Source organism: Camelina sativa, chromosome 12 (assembly GCF_000633955.1).
Source record: "Camelina sativa cultivar DH55 chromosome 12, Cs, whole genome shotgun sequence".
Classification (NCBI taxonomy): domain Eukaryota; kingdom Viridiplantae; phylum Streptophyta; class Magnoliopsida; order Brassicales; family Brassicaceae; genus Camelina; species Camelina sativa.
In genome coordinates, this window is record NC_025696.1 from 5,919,923 (window position 1) to 5,937,247 (window position 17,325).

General features: G+C 34.9%; 3 protein-coding genes and 2 pseudogenes across 3 annotated transcripts; 2 read left to right on the plus strand and 3 right to left on the minus strand.

Annotated features, from left to right (window-relative positions):
* LOC104733230 (F-box/kelch-repeat protein At5g39560-like) lies at window positions 1,403–2,576 on the minus strand. Its single transcript, XM_010452826.1, has one exon. The coding sequence runs from the start codon at window positions 2,564–2,566 to the stop codon at window positions 1,403–1,405; it is 1,164 nt and encodes a 387-aa protein (XP_010451128.1). The 5' UTR covers window positions 2,567–2,576.
* LOC104733231 lies at window positions 4,307–5,057 on the minus strand (annotated as a pseudogene).
* LOC104730398 lies at window positions 9,995–12,037 on the plus strand. The gene is made up of 4 exons (XM_010449560.2): window positions 9,995–10,063; window positions 10,276–10,356; window positions 10,444–11,082; window positions 11,190–12,037. Exons 2-4 carry the CDS (start codon window positions 10,283–10,285, stop codon window positions 11,779–11,781), a joined length of 1,305 nt encoding a protein of 434 aa, XP_010447862.1. The 5' UTR covers window positions 9,995–10,063; window positions 10,276–10,282; the 3' UTR covers window positions 11,782–12,037.
* LOC109127905 lies at window positions 12,098–13,613 on the plus strand (annotated as a pseudogene).
* LOC104733232 (F-box/kelch-repeat protein At5g39560-like) lies at window positions 15,906–17,093 on the minus strand. The gene has a single exon (XM_010452828.1). The coding sequence runs from the start codon at window positions 17,091–17,093 to the stop codon at window positions 15,906–15,908; it is 1,188 nt and encodes a 395-aa protein (XP_010451130.1).

The window sequence follows — 17,325 nt, forward strand, 5'->3', positions numbered from 1 at the left end:
AATGGAAGAAAATATATTTTACTTAATGAGTAGTGATAATATTCATGAATATATGTTGTTAGCAAATAAGGATTTTCTATTTAAAGAAAAAAAAACTTTTGGTCAAAATATTTATTAAAAGGTGGAAACTGAATTTAAAACTTTTGGTCTGTTTGAAAAAAAAAAGAGATTGTTGTAAAAAAAAGAAAAAAATTATAGAAATTGAATTAAATCAAAAGAAACAACTTCCGTAAGATTGATCAGAGGAAAAGTTTGTCTTTCCTTGTCTTGTGATTACGTACATATACATTCACAAAGATCTCGCGGGTGGAACTGAATCTGGTTGACAAAAGCATTACACTTGGAAGAGCCTTTGGCATAAGAAGAACCATGTTGCGCTATGTTACATCTACATCTTCCAACCAATGAACCAGCAATGATATTGGTAATCAAAAATTAAAATTATTCTAATGTTTTTTATGATTATCATTGACTTTGTATATCATTTTTTTAAAACTATATTTCTAACTTCTAAGTAATAAAAAAGATGTTAAAATAGAAAAAGAAAAAGAAAAAAAAAAGGCCTTATAGGAGGATCTGAATGGTCAACTCAAGAGATCTCTAAGCTTAAGTGATTTAAATTACCATAGTAAAATGAAAATCTGTATTAAAGAAAAAAACAGCATCTCCAAAGCAAATAAAGCAAGACTATACCATCTCCAAGAGACTAAGAGTCATCAAACCGAAACACTTACACAATGCTCGAATATATATATGAGTTGTGAGGAACTGTAATCATAGCATCAACCCACTCAACCTTACTCCAAACCTCACTTCCATTGCATCTTCTTTCTAATGAAATCTCGACAACATAACATTGGGACTGGGATTCGACATAACTAAAAGCTTTTCACCAATCACCATAGCTAGAACATATATAATAAGTTATATTTATAAAATGTTGGTTTTTGGTCGATTTTTTTCATTTCAAATTATATTACTCGGACATAATCATCAAATCAGTTTCTCAAATATTCTCAAAAACAGAGAAATTGTTGTCTCTACTTTTTTCCATGAACTGCTTTTAATTTCTGGCTCTGTTTCCTCTATGTTTTGACAGATTTTTAGTCTAAAGAGTTGGTTCAATTGGTTTCTCGTATCTTTTGTAATTCTCATAAGTTTATCCGCGCGTTTTCATGTAAAAAATCAAACAAATATCCAACTTTGATATTGCTGTATAAATGATCCACGTAATATAAACGTCTATAGATCCTCAAATCCTTCTCATGAAAGACCATAACATAGCAATATAGACTCTTGCGTTAAAGAACAAAGAATAGCATTTTCAAAGCAAAATAAAACAGCAACTCTATTTAATTAGATTTCACAAAGGCTGTTTAAATGTACCATCCTTCGTGTATCATCAAATTGAAATAGCTACACAACTCAATAACCTATACGACTTGGAGACCGTAAGCACAGAATTGGCCCACTCTATCTTACCCCAAATCTCACCTCCATTGCGCTTCTCTAATGCGATTTTTGCGCACCAAATTCTCCTTTTCCACTTTCTGTTGTATTCCTCAAAGCTGTGCGCCGACACAACTAAAAGTTTCCCACTATGATTAAGCAATTTAAGAAAAACCCCACATGCTAAGTTAAATGTACGCAATAATTCCAAATCAGACCCCTTGACCTCTTCCCACTGTCTACTCTTCGAGTCATACCACATGCAATAACCGGAGTTTGTACAATAATACATTACATTATCTATGACACACCAGTCATCTATCCATATGTTGCTCAAGTGCGTTTCTATAACTTCCCATTTACCTTTTTTTGGATCATACGCATAGTCCTTCCTATCAGCCATTGCGTAAATCTTTCCTTCGAGCGCATTGATTGTAAACCACGAATCGCTGTTACGTAACTCGTCGGCTCCATAGCTCGAGAAGAAACTCCAAGTCTGAGTGTTTATGTCAAGTACTTCCATCCAATGCGCCATGGACTCGTCTTTCTCACAACCTCCCAATACATATAGTTTCCCGTCCACAAAAACTGCATTCGGATTCTCCCGAGCCACCATCATATTTGGGCCATCACGCCACGTGTTAGTCCTACAATCAAAGATACGGACAGCTGAAGTAGGTGGTGATTTGTAGGGTGCACCGATTACGTAGATCTCCGAACCAACAGCTATAGTGGAATCATACGGTACACAATGAGGATCGAGATAACAAGGTACCGGAACCAATGAATATTCTTCAGAGATATCATCATCGTCCGTTAGGGTTTCGGGAGGTTTCATCCAAAGAGTGTACCATTCAGGAGATCGGTTCTTAGACAATTCTAAGCAGAAATAGAGGCATGGTTCTGTGGTTCCGATGTTAGATCGAGTCGTGTAGATTTGGGGAGAAGAGAGAAGTGAGAGGAATCTTTTGGAGACAAGAGAGAGATTAGGGTAATTCCATTTAGAGATTCGGGCGAGGATGTTCTCTAAGATTTCTTCTGGAAGAGACAAAAGCGTAAGTGCCTGAGGTTCGGTCTCCTCCTCTTTATGTGGTGGTTCAACTTCTTCGGTGCTCATGGTCGGCGGAATTTGGAGAAGAAAGTGGGCGAAAAATTTATATAAATTAGGTTTAACTAACGAGCTTTCGCTTTTCTTTATAATTGCAAAATCAAATATTTTTGAATCAACTATTAACATGAGCCCATTAAAAATTGAACATATAATCCAATACTCTAAAATAAAACTCAAAATCAATGTAATGGACGGAAACCAAGTAAGACGTATATACGAGGAAATTAGTAAAAAAATAAACCAATATAATTACAACTTGACATTAAGGTGATTAAGGGGTGTATTCAACTTGACATTTTAGGTGATTTGTATAAAAGTTACAAATCATATGTTATTCAATCATGAATATTAAAAAACCTCCTGAAATCTACTATTATTGAACTGATGATTTAAAAATCTACTTTAAAATCCACTGTTATTCAAAACAGTTTGTAGATTTGGATTTTAATAAGTTTTAGGTCTTCTGGAAGATTTGAGAGGATTTGTTTAGTTAAAAAAATACAGAAATTCAAATCTCATAGTTTTAAGTGGGATTTTGAAAGAATTTTACCGTAAATCATATCAACTTCTCTAAAATCTATCAAAATTCCAAATTTCCTAAATACCATCGAATCTTCCAAAATCATTGTTTCAATACACTCCCCTTAACTTTAAAACAAAAAAAATAATATTATTACCATAATTGCATTAGCAAACAAAACAAGATTATTAATCTCGTAAATAACTAAAATTTTTTCATTTATAATGAAAGTTCAAACCTAGCTACATTAATATATATCACTCAATTTTGTATTTTAATAGTAATAAATTGGGTTAAGAAAATAATCGATAACTTGTCAAAAATTGGTATTGAAAATGAGATTTAATGTAGCAATAACTTCTCTCCTATAGAAAAAAAAGTTTGATATGTGCCCAATATATTGCACATAATATGAGAACGAGAGCTTAGACATATGGTATAGTTGTTTTCGTATTTTTTAAGAATGGTCGGTATTGTTAATCTAGGTTTATGAGCTAATCGATGAGATAGCTTCTACCCAATGCTGTAAAGAAAGTTTTTCATGCAAAGAAGAAGTATTCAATCTTTGGCCGCTGTATATGTAATATTTGTGAAAATTAGCTCATTTGAGTGTTGTATTCCCTCGAGTTGATTTTAAGAAATGTCTCCAAAGGTGTGGCCTGTGGCGAACTGAACAATTTTTTGTATTATATATTAATTGACACAAAAACAAATGTAATCAACCAGAGAGAGATTTTGTTAAAGTTATTCAAATAAACAATCTTTTTCGACTCATCAAATCGAAACTACTACACAACTACTCAAGAATTCAAACGACTCTGGAACCGTAAGAACAGTATTAGCCCACTCCATCTTACCCCAAACCTCACCTCCATGGCTCTTCTCTAACCCCATCTTTGCGCACCTGATTCTCTTTATCTGTTTTGCGTTGTCTATGTGAACCGTCATCCACAAAACTAAAAGCTTCCCACCATAGTTAACTAAATCAAGCACATACCCTGGTGCTAAGCAACATGTATCCTGCCCAAGCAATAATTCCAAATTCGAACCCTTGACCTCTCTCCATTTTCTACTCTTCAACTCATACCACATGCAAATATTGGAGTCTGTATAACAATATACTACATTCTCTATCACGCACCAACCATATATCAACATCTTGTTCGAGTGCGTTTCTACAACTTCCAATGTACGTTTTTTCATATCACAACAGGCATAGTTATTCATTAATTCATATCATCCATTGCGTAAATTTTTCCTTCCACTTCCAGCATACTGATTTCTAACTCTTCCTCGCTGCTACTTAACTCGTCGGCTGAGTCTCCATGGCTCGGCAAAGAACTCCAAGTCTGAGTCTTTATGTCTAACGCTTCCATCCAAGCCATGGACTCGTCCTTCCCACAACCTCCCATTACATATATTTTCCCATCAACAAAAAATGCATGCGCAGACTCCCGAGCAACCATCATACTGGGGCCATCACGCCACGTGTTACTCCCACAATCAAGGATACGAATAGCTGAAGTCGGTGGTGATTCGGAGGGTGCACCGATTAAGTAGATCTCCGAACCAACAGCTATAGTGGAATCATACGGTACACAATGAGGATGGGGATAACAAGGTACCGGAACCAATGAATAGTCACCAGGAATGTCATCGTCACCATCATTCGTTAGGGTTTCGGAAGGTTTCATCCAAAGAGTGTACCAGTCAAAGGATTGGTTCTTAGACGATTCTAAGCAAAAATAGAGGCATGGTTCTGTGGTTCCGATGTTAGATCGAGTCGTGTATATTTGGGGAGAAGAGAGAAGAGAGGAATCTCTTGGAGACGAGAGAGAGATTAGGGTAATTCCATTTAGAGATACGTGCGAGGATGTTCTATAAGATTTCTTCTGGAAGTGAAGAAATCGTCAGTGGCTGATCATGAGGGCTCATATTCTTATTCTTCTTCATCTCTTGAACCTCTTTGCGGATCATGATCGGCAGAAAACTGGAGTGGAAGGAAGCCGTGTGGAAGAAGTTATCTATTTAGGGTTTGGAAAAATGAGCTTAAGCTTTTTGTAATTGCAAAAACTAATTTTTTTTTATATCAATTATTAAAAATAACCTAAAATAAAAGGAAAAAATCCTAAAATATACCCCAAAAACCATTGTACGTACGTAGTGGACCAATTTCTATTTGTTGGCACTTGGCAGTGGTTTTTGTTTATTTTGTTGAATATAATTACATTGGTTAAAAATCCAAATTTTATAAATAAAAGGTCAATGCCAATAAAGAAATAAATAAAACTTTGTTTAAAATGAGTAATTTTTTTTAGAACTATACGATTTTCAAAATTAATATCCGAAAAATGGAATGATATACATGTGGATTGGAGAAGAATCTAATGAATTACATATAACTTAGTATAACTTATCCCATGTTAAGAACAGAAAACAAAAATATTGTACATGAAATTGTTTAGTGCGCATCATCCATCTATAAAGACATATTAATGGTGATTTTTCTAATGAATATACTTGCTCATATTCGTCATGTTCATCGTTAACTAAGTTAGTTGCAAATACATGTTTCTACCTTTTTCTACTAAAGTTAATTAATAATGATGACTTGAAAAAAGACATTAGTTTTCATTTTTGTCATTTTTTTTTTCAAAGTCAAATTTTAAAGAATCAAGAAAGTCCACCATTTTTACAAGATGATGATTCGCTGTACCTGGTGGCCACTAGACATCCTGATAAAATAGATTTTGGATACTTTCATAATATTTTGTGTATCAATCAATTAATTACAACTAATATACCCCAAACCCATTGTAATGGACCAATTTATATTCTTGGCATTGGTTTTTGTTTATTTTGTTGAATATAATTATATTGTTTAAAAAAGAAATCCAAAATAAAGGTCAATGCCAACAAATAAAAACTTTGTTTTAAGTTTTGAGTAAATGAGTACTTTTTTTAGAAATAGTATAAGATTCTCAATGTATATATCGGTTGCAAATGTATAGGAAGATAAAGAGGTTTTGTCACTAGTTACTATGAAAATCATTCTCATGATTTACACACAAAAAAAAAGTTAGGGTTCACTTTGATAAATTAGGGTTCGTCAATGTAGGTTTTGGTTTTGGGATTTAAATTTGGGTATAAAAACATCTTATTATTTTCAGTTACAAATTGTGCTGTTGAAGTGTGTATAAATATCTATCTCTTTTTTTAGATTAGAAAAGGGAAACCTGTCAAATCGTGTTTTGTGAAGGTTCATATCAACATTGTCCCCGCATTTTCCTACCATGAGATTTGCGACTTGTTCTTAAATCTTAACTAAAGTACCTATCGAGCAGTTTCTTTTCAGCGATCCAACACAATCTTTCGTAATCCTCACCGCTTCCGACCGGCGTCGGTTTTTCCGACGTCGGTCGGCCCTTCCTACCCTCTAGACTTACTCATATTTCTCTTTTGTTAAGTTTTTAGATAGTCAATAATGGCAAATCGTGGTTTTGAAAGTTACGTCTTTGGCCTCTTCGTAACGATGGTGTTACATGGTCTAAGTTTAGTGGTTTCAATTCAGGCTTTGATCTCGTTGATGGCTCCATTGTTGGATTGGGAAAAGCATCGAACCAACCAAATTTCACTAATTGATCCCAGCGATGCAGATCCAAGCCATCCCCAAATTTGTTTATGCTTTGTACTTTCGGTTCGGTGGAATCGTGATGTCCTTCCTTGTAGAAGGTTTGTTTCCGGTGAGTTAATCCTTTTCCGGTGGAATGTCCGATTAATCGGTGAGTGTCTCCGTATGGAATTTTCATTTGGGTTTTTGATCCTGGAATCAACAATTTAATCACGGTGGCTGAAGGAATTAGTTTTTCTATGGATCGAATCTGGAAATTCATTCATATCGTGACGGGACTTCACATTTTATCCGGCCTGAATCTGATCTGTTTTGCACCATTGGGGATGAGCGTGTTTATCTTGATTTTGTGGATGGTCTCCTTGTTGAGTTTGTGTGTTTAACACAAACTGTTTTTCAAGATAGTGGTATTCTCTCTTTCCCGAAGAATTCAACTGATGGTAGTGATATATTGGATACACTAACAATATCCGGTGATGGTGGGGTTCTATATTTTCTAAGGGATGCATCAGAGAGATATACAGCAGAGTCGATTGACAAAAATGTCGACAATGTGACTAAAAGAAAGACAGTCACATATGTAAACAAGTCTAAACAAAAATGTGTTCAGAATCCTCTTGGTCTTATTATACTTGGTGGAGACAAAGATGAAGGACTTTCGAGTAGTCTTAGGAGACATTGGAGACGTCATACACTATGGAAATAATCATGGATGAGAAGACAATGGATTTTTCTTAATCATCATAGAGAATCTTTGCCGGAATTATTAAGTATATCGATCTCAAGAAGGCGACAAGATCTAGAATCATTTCCAACAACATTAGATTTTTTTTTTTTTAGTTAAAGTAATGTCAATGACATTTTGGAGTTTCAGCACCAAGCTGATAGCCAATAAAAAGTGTGTGAAGGGGGAACTTAACAGATGTTATCTATTGCCTATAAGACTAAATAACAGCAGGGTCACTTCCACTCCTTCACTGAAATTATATCAATTTCATGTATTTGTGTACAACGTTTGTATTGGAATGTTTCTGTATTTTGTAAACACTTTTTGATATCAATATAATTGATTTGTGGAAAAAAAAAAGAAGTGTGTATAAATGTCGTTTTTTTTTTTTTCTGAAAAAGGTTGCGTTTCAGGTTAACTGTATCTGTTTAATTAATTAGATGGAGGGGTAAACATTAACGGATTTTTAGTTGAGGGGTTTTTCCATTAAATATATAATTGAGGGGTTTTTCTGTTAAATATATAACGGATTTTTAGTTGAGGGGTTTTTCCATTAAATATATAATTGAGGGGTTTTTCTGTTAAATATATAATTGAGGGTTTTTCTATGATTTATCTTTACTTGAGGGGTTTTATTACTAAAAGCCGTACTAATTTAAACATAAATACAGATATCTATATTTATACAGATAACTTTTCTCTTTTCTCCTTTCTCCACATCATCATCCACCTAAGTAATGTTATTTATATTTTTTTGCATTAAAAATTACTATTTTAAATGTTTATTCAATGTAGATTTATTACTTATAATTAATAGTAGTAAAAAATAAATAAAAACGAATTAAGCAAAATTAATTAAATTTTAAAATAGTAAAAACAATAATATAAAATTTTAAGTAAATAATAACTATAGAAAAATGAATTAAGTAACATAAATGAAAACTTGAAAATAGTAAAAATAATACTATGAATTTGTTTTAGTAATAATGTTATATATTCAAATTTTAACCAAAAAATGATCATATTTCAAAATTTTGAATGGGTTAATGAGTTTTAGAATGGAAGTATAAGATTTTAATGCATGGTGGAGTAAGAAAAATTATGTAAATGTATTTATAAAATTCTAAACATAAAAATAAAATTAAAGTCAAACATTAGTTTCTAAGAAACATATACTACAAATATTTATTATTAAGTTTCACGTAAAGAAAAACAAAAGATTAATTACTCAACTCAACTTAAAAAATTTGATCAAAAATGAAGACATTGTAAGAGTCACACTTTTTTTGGGAAAACTACGAAAAAGACTCTTGAAAAATAATCCATCTAAAAAACAAAATTAGTGGTCACAAAATATAGAAAAATTGATATATAAGACGTTATATAAAGTGACATATGATTTGTGTAGCATATCTCAGAAGACATTATCAACTAAAGTTACAGTTCTATAACATGATAAAAAGGTAAAATATAAAACAAGTTTGAGATTTCATCAATTTATCAAATGCTTTTAACCCAAAACATTGGCATAAACAACATATTTAAAGTACACTATGTTTTTTTGAGAAGACGAATATGAGATTGCATCACAAAATTAACATCTGAAAATAACATATGAAATTTTAGAAAAATATGTAACTTGGATTAGTGAACGGAAATTCAGTGTCAGGTTTAATCGTTTCACCATCTAAGGATTCTTGACTTGATTGAAAATTATATTATGGTAGGTGATGCATTTGAACAACCCCGTTGTAGAGACATAGCACTAAAAATGTTCATGAAACTTGTATATTGTATTTAATGTGGGATATTGAAATAGTTAAATGATCTCTATAATTAGACCAACGATCGACATTCAATGTTAGAATTTTTTAAAAAATGTTTTCATGGGATATGAATATGGAATGAACTCTTCTAGGGATAAAACGTTTGAAGATTGACGACTCTTCCAGTGAAGTTCTTAAGTCATTTTTTTGTTACCATATGATATATTGTGATATATTGCGTTACTAGATAATATATGTTATATATTGATTAGTAAAATAAGGATGCCGCTTATATATATTTATCTTCTAAAGTTCAAATGATTATATATATATATATATATTCAATGATTTTTATTGATAAAAAGTTTAAACTAAAATGCCGCGTAAATAGATATGATAAAGAAATTATTATCTTCAACGATATATATGTTGTATATCACTTAGTAAAGTAAGTTAAGTGTTTATATAGATTTATACTCAAAAGTTTGAATGGTTATATTTGAGATCAAGAATTTATATCGATAGAAAATATTTTAAATTAAAATTCGCGCGTGCGCAGGTATAAATTATAGTATTTCTATAAAGAAAACTGAAATTTGATAAAAAGATATAGACAGTACAGTAGTAGTCAGTAGATGGTTCAAAGGGTTTGAAATCACTCGGAATAAATAAGTGGGCGGAGGCCCAAAGGTTAGAATAAACCGACAAAAGGCCCAACATCAATTATGATATAAAGAACCTCCGTAGTGATGTTTATCTGCATATTCTTCCTCCTCGCAGAGAAAAAGAAAGGAAAAAAAGGAAAAAAGAGCTTAGAATTCTCGAGAGATTTTGTGTCTACAAGGACTACGAGTTGGAGGTGAGTGGTACGTTCCTACAGTAAATATATTTTATTGTTTCAAATGGGAATATGATAAAGTTGTGGATGATGAAAGATATGATCTGTTTCTAGGGTTTCTTCTCCCCGTTTTCCCTAGTTGCAAATGCGTTTTCATGATTTCCAAAGTTGTCTTTATTTTCATATTGTATNTTTTTTTTTTTTTTTTTTTTTTTTGAATTATCCCTGATCAGAGGGAGGATGTCATCAATTTCTTGCTCTCGTGGTCTCCGTCCTAATTCGAACTTCTTCAGATTCTATCCATACGGTACAGGGTAAGACAATGTGATGCTAAGTTGTCTCTTTTTATTCTGTTTACAAACAAACAAAACGTCTGATATATTTTTTTGTTCGAACTCTAGGACGTTCTCTGCTAAGGAGGACATGAGAGAGGAGGTCATACGACTAGGAGTTGACCTCTCACTCTGTGTAGCTGAATCCATGTTCTTGCTGTGTGATGACATTCGTACTTTGTTGTGGTTCGGCTACACGTTATGGATACGCATAGTACCACGCTCCTCTCCCGTGTCTCAAAGGCTGGTCCATGTTTTTGGTGAGGTATACTCTAAACATATCGAACCCAAGAATGGAGTTTACCAGGAGGATGTTGCCTACTCGGTTCAGTTTGGATTGATCAAGACCCTTTGGAAGGATTTTGCTGAAGGGGTCATGGTCTTGCATCGCCTTGTTCTCCTTCTCAGAAGGAAAGATTGCTACTTTGATGATCGACTACTCTCTTCGGCTCTTGCAAAATTCAAGCTACTGCTCAAGACGCTTCAGGATAAATTGAGGTCCGCAAAACATGTGTCAGAGGCGAACGGGTTTGCGAGGGAGGCGATAGAGTCTAACATTTCTTTCTTGTGGAAGTCTCTCTTCGTTGACACTGCTGATGAGTCTCTCTCTGTGACAACCCTAGACGACCTATTTCAGCCTATTCTTGTTGGTAAATACAGGCCAAGCGAGATAGTGAGGCTGCCCGCACCTTCTCCTTATATTCTAGGGTCAGTACGTAACATTTTCTTACTGAGTTTTACAATTCAACCCTCCTCAGGTTACAAACAAAAGCCTTCATGCATCTTTTTTTGCTTTTCCTCTTTTGCGCGCGCAGGAATGATTTTGCAATGCAGGAGCTGAAAGAGGAGGTTTTGCGACTAGGTGTTGATCTCTCGCTACATGTGGCTGAAATAATGTTCTTGCTCTGTGATGACCTTCGTACTATGGTAGCATTCTTCTACCAGTTATCGATGTATAGTGACAGAAGGGACCTGAAACCTGATAGCCCCGTGGGGGAAAGGCTATATCGTGTTGTTCGTGATGTCTACTCAAAACATATCATACCAAAGAAGCTATTGTATTACAAAGGTAGCCAGTCGGTCCACCGCAGACTGATTATGACGACGTGGGCGACTTTGAGAGTGGGAATAAGAGATCTGGACCTCCTTGTTAAGAATCTCAGAACTGGAAAAGGGTTTAGGTATGGCCGCGAGTCCACGCGGGTCATTGAAGAATCGCTGAAGAAGTTAGAGGAGCAGTTGAGTTCTACCAAGGATGCTTCAGAGGCGCACGGGTTTGCTAGGGATGCAATGGAGTCCAGCATTTTCGATTTGTGGAAGTCGCTCTTTGACAAAGAAACCCAGGTACCATCATGTGCTCTCGTTCCAGAGCAGGGACCCGCATTAGCTACTACTAGCCTAAACTAATGCAACTTCCAAGATGCTTGGTATTGAATGCTTATAATGAAATCTGGTTCGAATCTTAGTATAATATCTCTAGTCATGTGTGACAAAATCTGCGAAGACTAGCTACTATATGTTGTTTTCTTATCCCTTTCTTTACGACATCTTTATTTCTGCTTCTGAATGTTTAAATGACATAAATACATTTTCATGGAAATCTATGGATTCAAACTTGTGAGTTCCATTAATTTGATACGACAACAAACCGGGAAAAGATACACATGTTGAAGCCACGATGTAATATGTTGGTTGGCACTTGGAAAAGGTTAGGAGCTATTTTAATGTATGTGTTTAAAGAATTGGCACTAGAATCAGTGAGCAGATTGTTTAAGAAGATGGTTTTGATACTTCAACTGGTTGCGGTTGTTGTCATCACCCCATTCGTATATCCTCCCCGGCCGGAATTCTGTGGCGTGCTACATGTTTTCTGGTCCTGGATGTCCGTTATACCAACAGTTTTTGTTTGTGCCTTGGAGGGAATTGACTGACAGTGAGTTGTGATGAATGAAATTCTGAACCTACCTCAATCTAAGATAAAGAATCCTAAGATAGCCTTCATGTTCTTAACACCAGGACCGCTGCCTTTTGAGCCTCTTTGAGAGGTGTTCCTCCGTGTAAGAATTCCCCCTTTTTTAATCAGGTTGAGTTTCTTAGAGATGTAACTTTGTCAAACGTATGACGGAATGGTGGATTTTGTTGACTCAGGGTCATGAGGACAAATATACAATCTATGTCAAAGAAAAGTCCTGTACATGCAAGCAGCTATTTTGTTGGTCGATCGAGATATTCACAGTCATAAGGTAAATGAGGCTGTCTGACTACACTATCTAGTCGGTTTTGTGATTTTTGTTATTAGTTGTGAGGTAGCTTTATTATGTTAATCTTGTGCAGGTTTCTTGGGGTCAGATATCCATGGTTGATGCAGAATGAAGGCTATTAGCTCATGCTCTCGTTGATCCTGACCAATCAACACTTTGTGTTGCTTTCAGATAGGTGATTGAATCCTCCTCTCTTTGATATTAAATATCCTAAGGTGGTCTTTGTTAATGCTTAAATAATCTCTACCCTTACCATCTTCTTTCTTGTTATTTGGCAGTTGTGTACGGCTATTCGACTTTAACTATATCTATAATCACTTGATGTTCGCTAATCTCAGCTTCATTGATTGGTAAGTTGTTTTTATTATGCTACAGTTTACTCATGCGTTTGAATCTGTTTTATGTCTTGCTGTTATCTCGTCTTCTCTTCTGGTGTTAAGTATCTTCATCTTGCATATTTTCAGTTTTGAGGATCCTGGTCCCCATGGATCTGGTCGGTATCCACAACGTATGCTGCCGGAGGTTGAAAAGAAGGATACTCGGAAAGGCTCACAGGTATGCGTTTATGTGTTATGTGTTAAGATATCAGATTTTCGCCTTTCTTCTTCCTGCAAAGTGTTTATATTAGAAGTTTATAGAAGTGATTTTACAGTTCAGACAAAAACAATGGTCATTTTTTATTGTAGTCATGTATGTGACATTTTTTCTCTTTATGGTATCTTTAATTATCGTCCCTCCCTTTGCTTCTTAGTTCTTTTCCAGTTGATTCTATTTGATGCTTGATATTTTCCTGTGCGTCTTTATAATCATCTTCTCCAGTGGTTTTCAATGAAGAGGAGACATGCTATAGTCGTCATGGCGGACAGTCTTTACTACACAAAATTCAAGCTTTATTGCAGGGTAAGCAAGCCTTCTATTTTCATGCGTTCTCATATTCACATGCTAGTTGATATTAAGCAGCCAGACCGTATCTTGTAGTATGTCCTAATATTCTCTATCTGGTGACACTTTATTCTGCAAATCTCCCATGATACTTGTGTTCTGCATATTTGGTGATCAAACTAAGTCATCTAGTCAAGTTAGATAGTGATCTGCCCATTGAGATTGTAGCTTATTGACATGGTGGTCATGCTGTGTGATGTTCAAACAACACCCATGTGTTTTCCTTTCTTTATAGCATAGAGTCGATATGGTAGAATACTGAGACATGTTAGAATGTCGTGAGCATTTGTATAATCAAGCGGCATTTTCCTGAACTGCTATGCGGACGAGAGAAGTGATGTTAGATCGAGTCGTGTAGATTTGGGGAGACGAGAGAAGTGAGAGGAATCTTTTGGAGACAAGAGAGAGATTAGGGTAATTCCATTTAGAGATACGTGCGAGGATGTTCTCTATGATTTCTTCTGGAAGAGACAAAAATGTCAGTGCCTGAGGTTCGGTCTCCTCCTCTTTATGTGGTGGTTCAACTTCTTCGGTGATCATGGTCGGCGAAATTTGGAGAAGAAAGGAGAGGAAAAAGTTATAAATTAGGTTTAACAAACGAGCTTTCACTTTTCTTATAATTGAAAAATAAATTTTTTATTAATCAACTATTAAAATGAGCCCATTAAGCATTGAACATATAATACGATACTCTAAAATAAAACTCGAAATCAATGTAATGGACGGAAACGAAGTAAGACATAGATACGAGGAAATTAGTAGAAAGATAAAGAGAATTTGTTAAAAATACCTTTCAAAATATATTTTTTGAATATTTTTATTTTTGTCCTATTTTACATAATTACTCTATGTTAAATTAATTTTTAGAATTTGTTTTTTTAGGTTGAGGTTTTCAATTTACATTTAAGGTATAGTTTTTAAGGAATAGGGTTTACTATTTGGGGTTTAGGATTTATAATTTTGTCATTATATATTAAAAAGGGTATTTTTGAAAATAGACACCATCAAAGAGTATTTTAAAAAAGTAACATAGAAAAAAAATACCCAAAAGATAAACCAAAATAATTGGTATTTTAAAAGGTACAGAAGATTGACTTTAAAACAAAAAATAATAATATTACCATAATTGCATTAGCAAACAAAACAAGATTATTAATCTCGTAAATTACTAAAATTTTTCATTTTTTTTTTTTTTGAGAAACCAGGAGAAAACCTCCTAGTTATTTATTAACTAAAGTGTAAAAATTACAAAACAACATTAGGAGGACACACAGGTCTACTTCTGGGAGTATGTCAAACTTATGAAATCCTAAAAGTAAAGTAAACGCATAGGTCGCTAATTCATCTGCAAGGCGATTAGCTTCCCTATACACGTGTGTAACACGGACCATCAAGTCCCTTCAAATAAAGCCACAGCACAGACGTACCACGAACTACAGCGGATGCGACTCACCAATTCCTGTCCGTAAAAACTCCACCACCATCTCCGAATCCACCTCTAGTTCCAGCCTCTCTATCCGACGCTCCCACGCGATATACAGTCCATAGTATACCCTCCACAACTCTGCCAACGACGATGAACATCTCCCCACATTCAATACAAAACCTCCACACCATTCACCCATCTCATTCCGCATCACCCCTCTGGCCGTTGCCAAGTTTGGATTCCCGCGTGAAGCACCATCCGTATTCAGCTCAAAAAAACCTGTCACTGGAGGTGACCACTTAACCATTCGTTCGATCCTGACGGGTGCTTCACGGATCACTCAATTTTTTTATAATGAAAGTTCAAACCTAGCTACATTAATATATATCACTCAATTTTGTATTTTAATAATATATTGGGTTGAGAAAATAATCGATAACTTGTCAAAAATTGGTATTGAAAATGAGATTTAATGTAGCAATAACTTCTCTCCTAAAGAAAAAAGTTTGGTATGTGCCCAATATATTGCACATAATATGAGAACGAGAGCTTAGACATATGGTAGTTGTTTTCGCTTTTTTTAAGAATGGTCGGTATTGTTAAGCTAGGTTTATGAGCTAATGAATGAGATAGCTTCTACCCAATGCTGTAAAGAATGTTTTTCATCCAAAGAAGAAGTGTTCAATCTTTGGCCGCTGTATATATGTAATATTTGTGAAAATTAGCTCATTTGAGTGTTGTATTCCCTCGAGTTGATTTTAAATGTTATGTCTCCAAAGGTGTAGCCTGTGGCGAACTGAACAATTTTTTTGTATTATATATTAATTGATACAAAAACAAATGTAATCAACCAGAGAGAGATTTTGTTAAAGTTATTCAAATAAAAAATCTTTTTCGACTCATCAAATCGAAACTACTACACAACTACTCAAGAATTCAAACGACTCTGGAACCGTAAGAACAGTATTAACCCACTCCATCTTACCCAAAACCTCACCTCCATGATGCTTCTCTAACGCCATCTTCGCGCACCTGATTCTCTTTATCTGTTTTGCGTTGTCTATGTGAAACGTCATCCACAAAACTAAAAGTTTCCCACCATAGGTAACTAAATTAAGCACATACCCTGGTGGTGTTTTTTTCCCAAGCAATAATTCCAAATTCGAACCCTTGACCTCTCTCCACTTTTTACTCTTTGTCTCATACCACATGCAAATATTGGAGTATGTATAAGCATATACTACATTCTCTATCACGCACCAAGTATATCTCCTAATATTGTTCGAGTGCGTTTCTACAACTTCCCATGTACGTTTTATCAGATCATAAGCATAGTCCTTCTTATCATCTATTATTGCGTAAATCTCCAGCATACTGATTGTTAACCCTTGCTCGCTGCTAACACGTAACTCGTCGTCGGCTCCATGGCTCGGCAAAGAACTCCATGTCTGAGTCTTTATGTCTAACACTTCCACCCAAGCAATGGACTCGTCCTTCCCACAACCTCCCATTACATATATATTCCCATCAAAAAAAAACGCATCCGCACACTCCCGAGCCACCATCATATTGGGGCCATCACGCCACATGTTACTCCTACAATCAAGGATACGAACAGCTGAAGATGGCGTCTCACCGTAGGATGCACCGAATAAGTAGATCTCCGAACCAACATCTACGGTGGAAACGTACGTTGCACAATGAAGGTGGGGATAACAAGGTACCGGAACCAATGAAAATTCGTCAGAAATATCATTATCATCATCACCATCGTCCGTTAGGGTTTTGGCAGGTTTCATCCAAAGAGTATACCATTCAGGAGATTGGTCAGGCAATTCTAAGCAGAAATAGAGGCATGGTTCTGAGGTTCCGATGTTAGATCGAGTCGTGTAGATTTGAGGAGAAGAGAGAATTGAGAGGAATCTTTTGGAGACAAGAGAGAGGTTAGGGTAATTCCATTTAGAGATACGGGCGAGGATGTTCTCTATGATTTCGTCTGGAAGAGACAAAAACGTCAGTGGCTGATGAGGGCTCTTATTCTTATTCTTTTTCGTCTCTTTCTGCGTTTCTTTAACTTCTTTGCGGATCATGATCGGCAGAGAATTGGAGTGGAAGCAAGCGGTGGGGAGTTATATAATTAGGGTTTGGAAAAATTAGATAACAAGCTTTCGCTTTTCTTTAGTTTCAAAAACTGATTCTTTTCTTTATTAAAAAAAACCTTAAAAAGAAAAGGAAAAATCCAAAAAAAAAAAAGGAAAAATCCTAAATTTGATAAATATAAAAGATTAGTGCCAATAAATAAATAGAATAAAACTTTATTTT

Excerpts from the sequence above, each read along its gene's own strand:
- LOC104733230 (XM_010452826.1), bottom strand. The coding sequence starts at position 2,566 with ATGAGCACCGAAGAAGTTGAACCACCACATAAAGAGGAGGAGACCGAA.
- LOC104730398 (XM_010449560.2), top strand. The coding sequence starts at position 10,283 with ATGTCATCAATTTCTTGCTCTCGTGGTCTCCGTCCTAATTCGAACTTC. Across the intron at positions 10,357-10,443 it reads TTCTATCCATACGGTACAGG|GACGTTCTCTGCTAAGGAGG; the intron begins GTAAGACAATGT and ends TTCGAACTCTAG. Across the intron at positions 11,083-11,189 it reads CCTTCTCCTTATATTCTAGG|GAATGATTTTGCAATGCAGG; the intron begins GTCAGTACGTAA and ends TTGCGCGCGCAG.
- LOC104733232 (XM_010452828.1), bottom strand. The coding sequence starts at position 17,093 with ATGATCCGCAAAGAAGTTAAAGAAACGCAGAAAGAGACGAAAAAGAAT.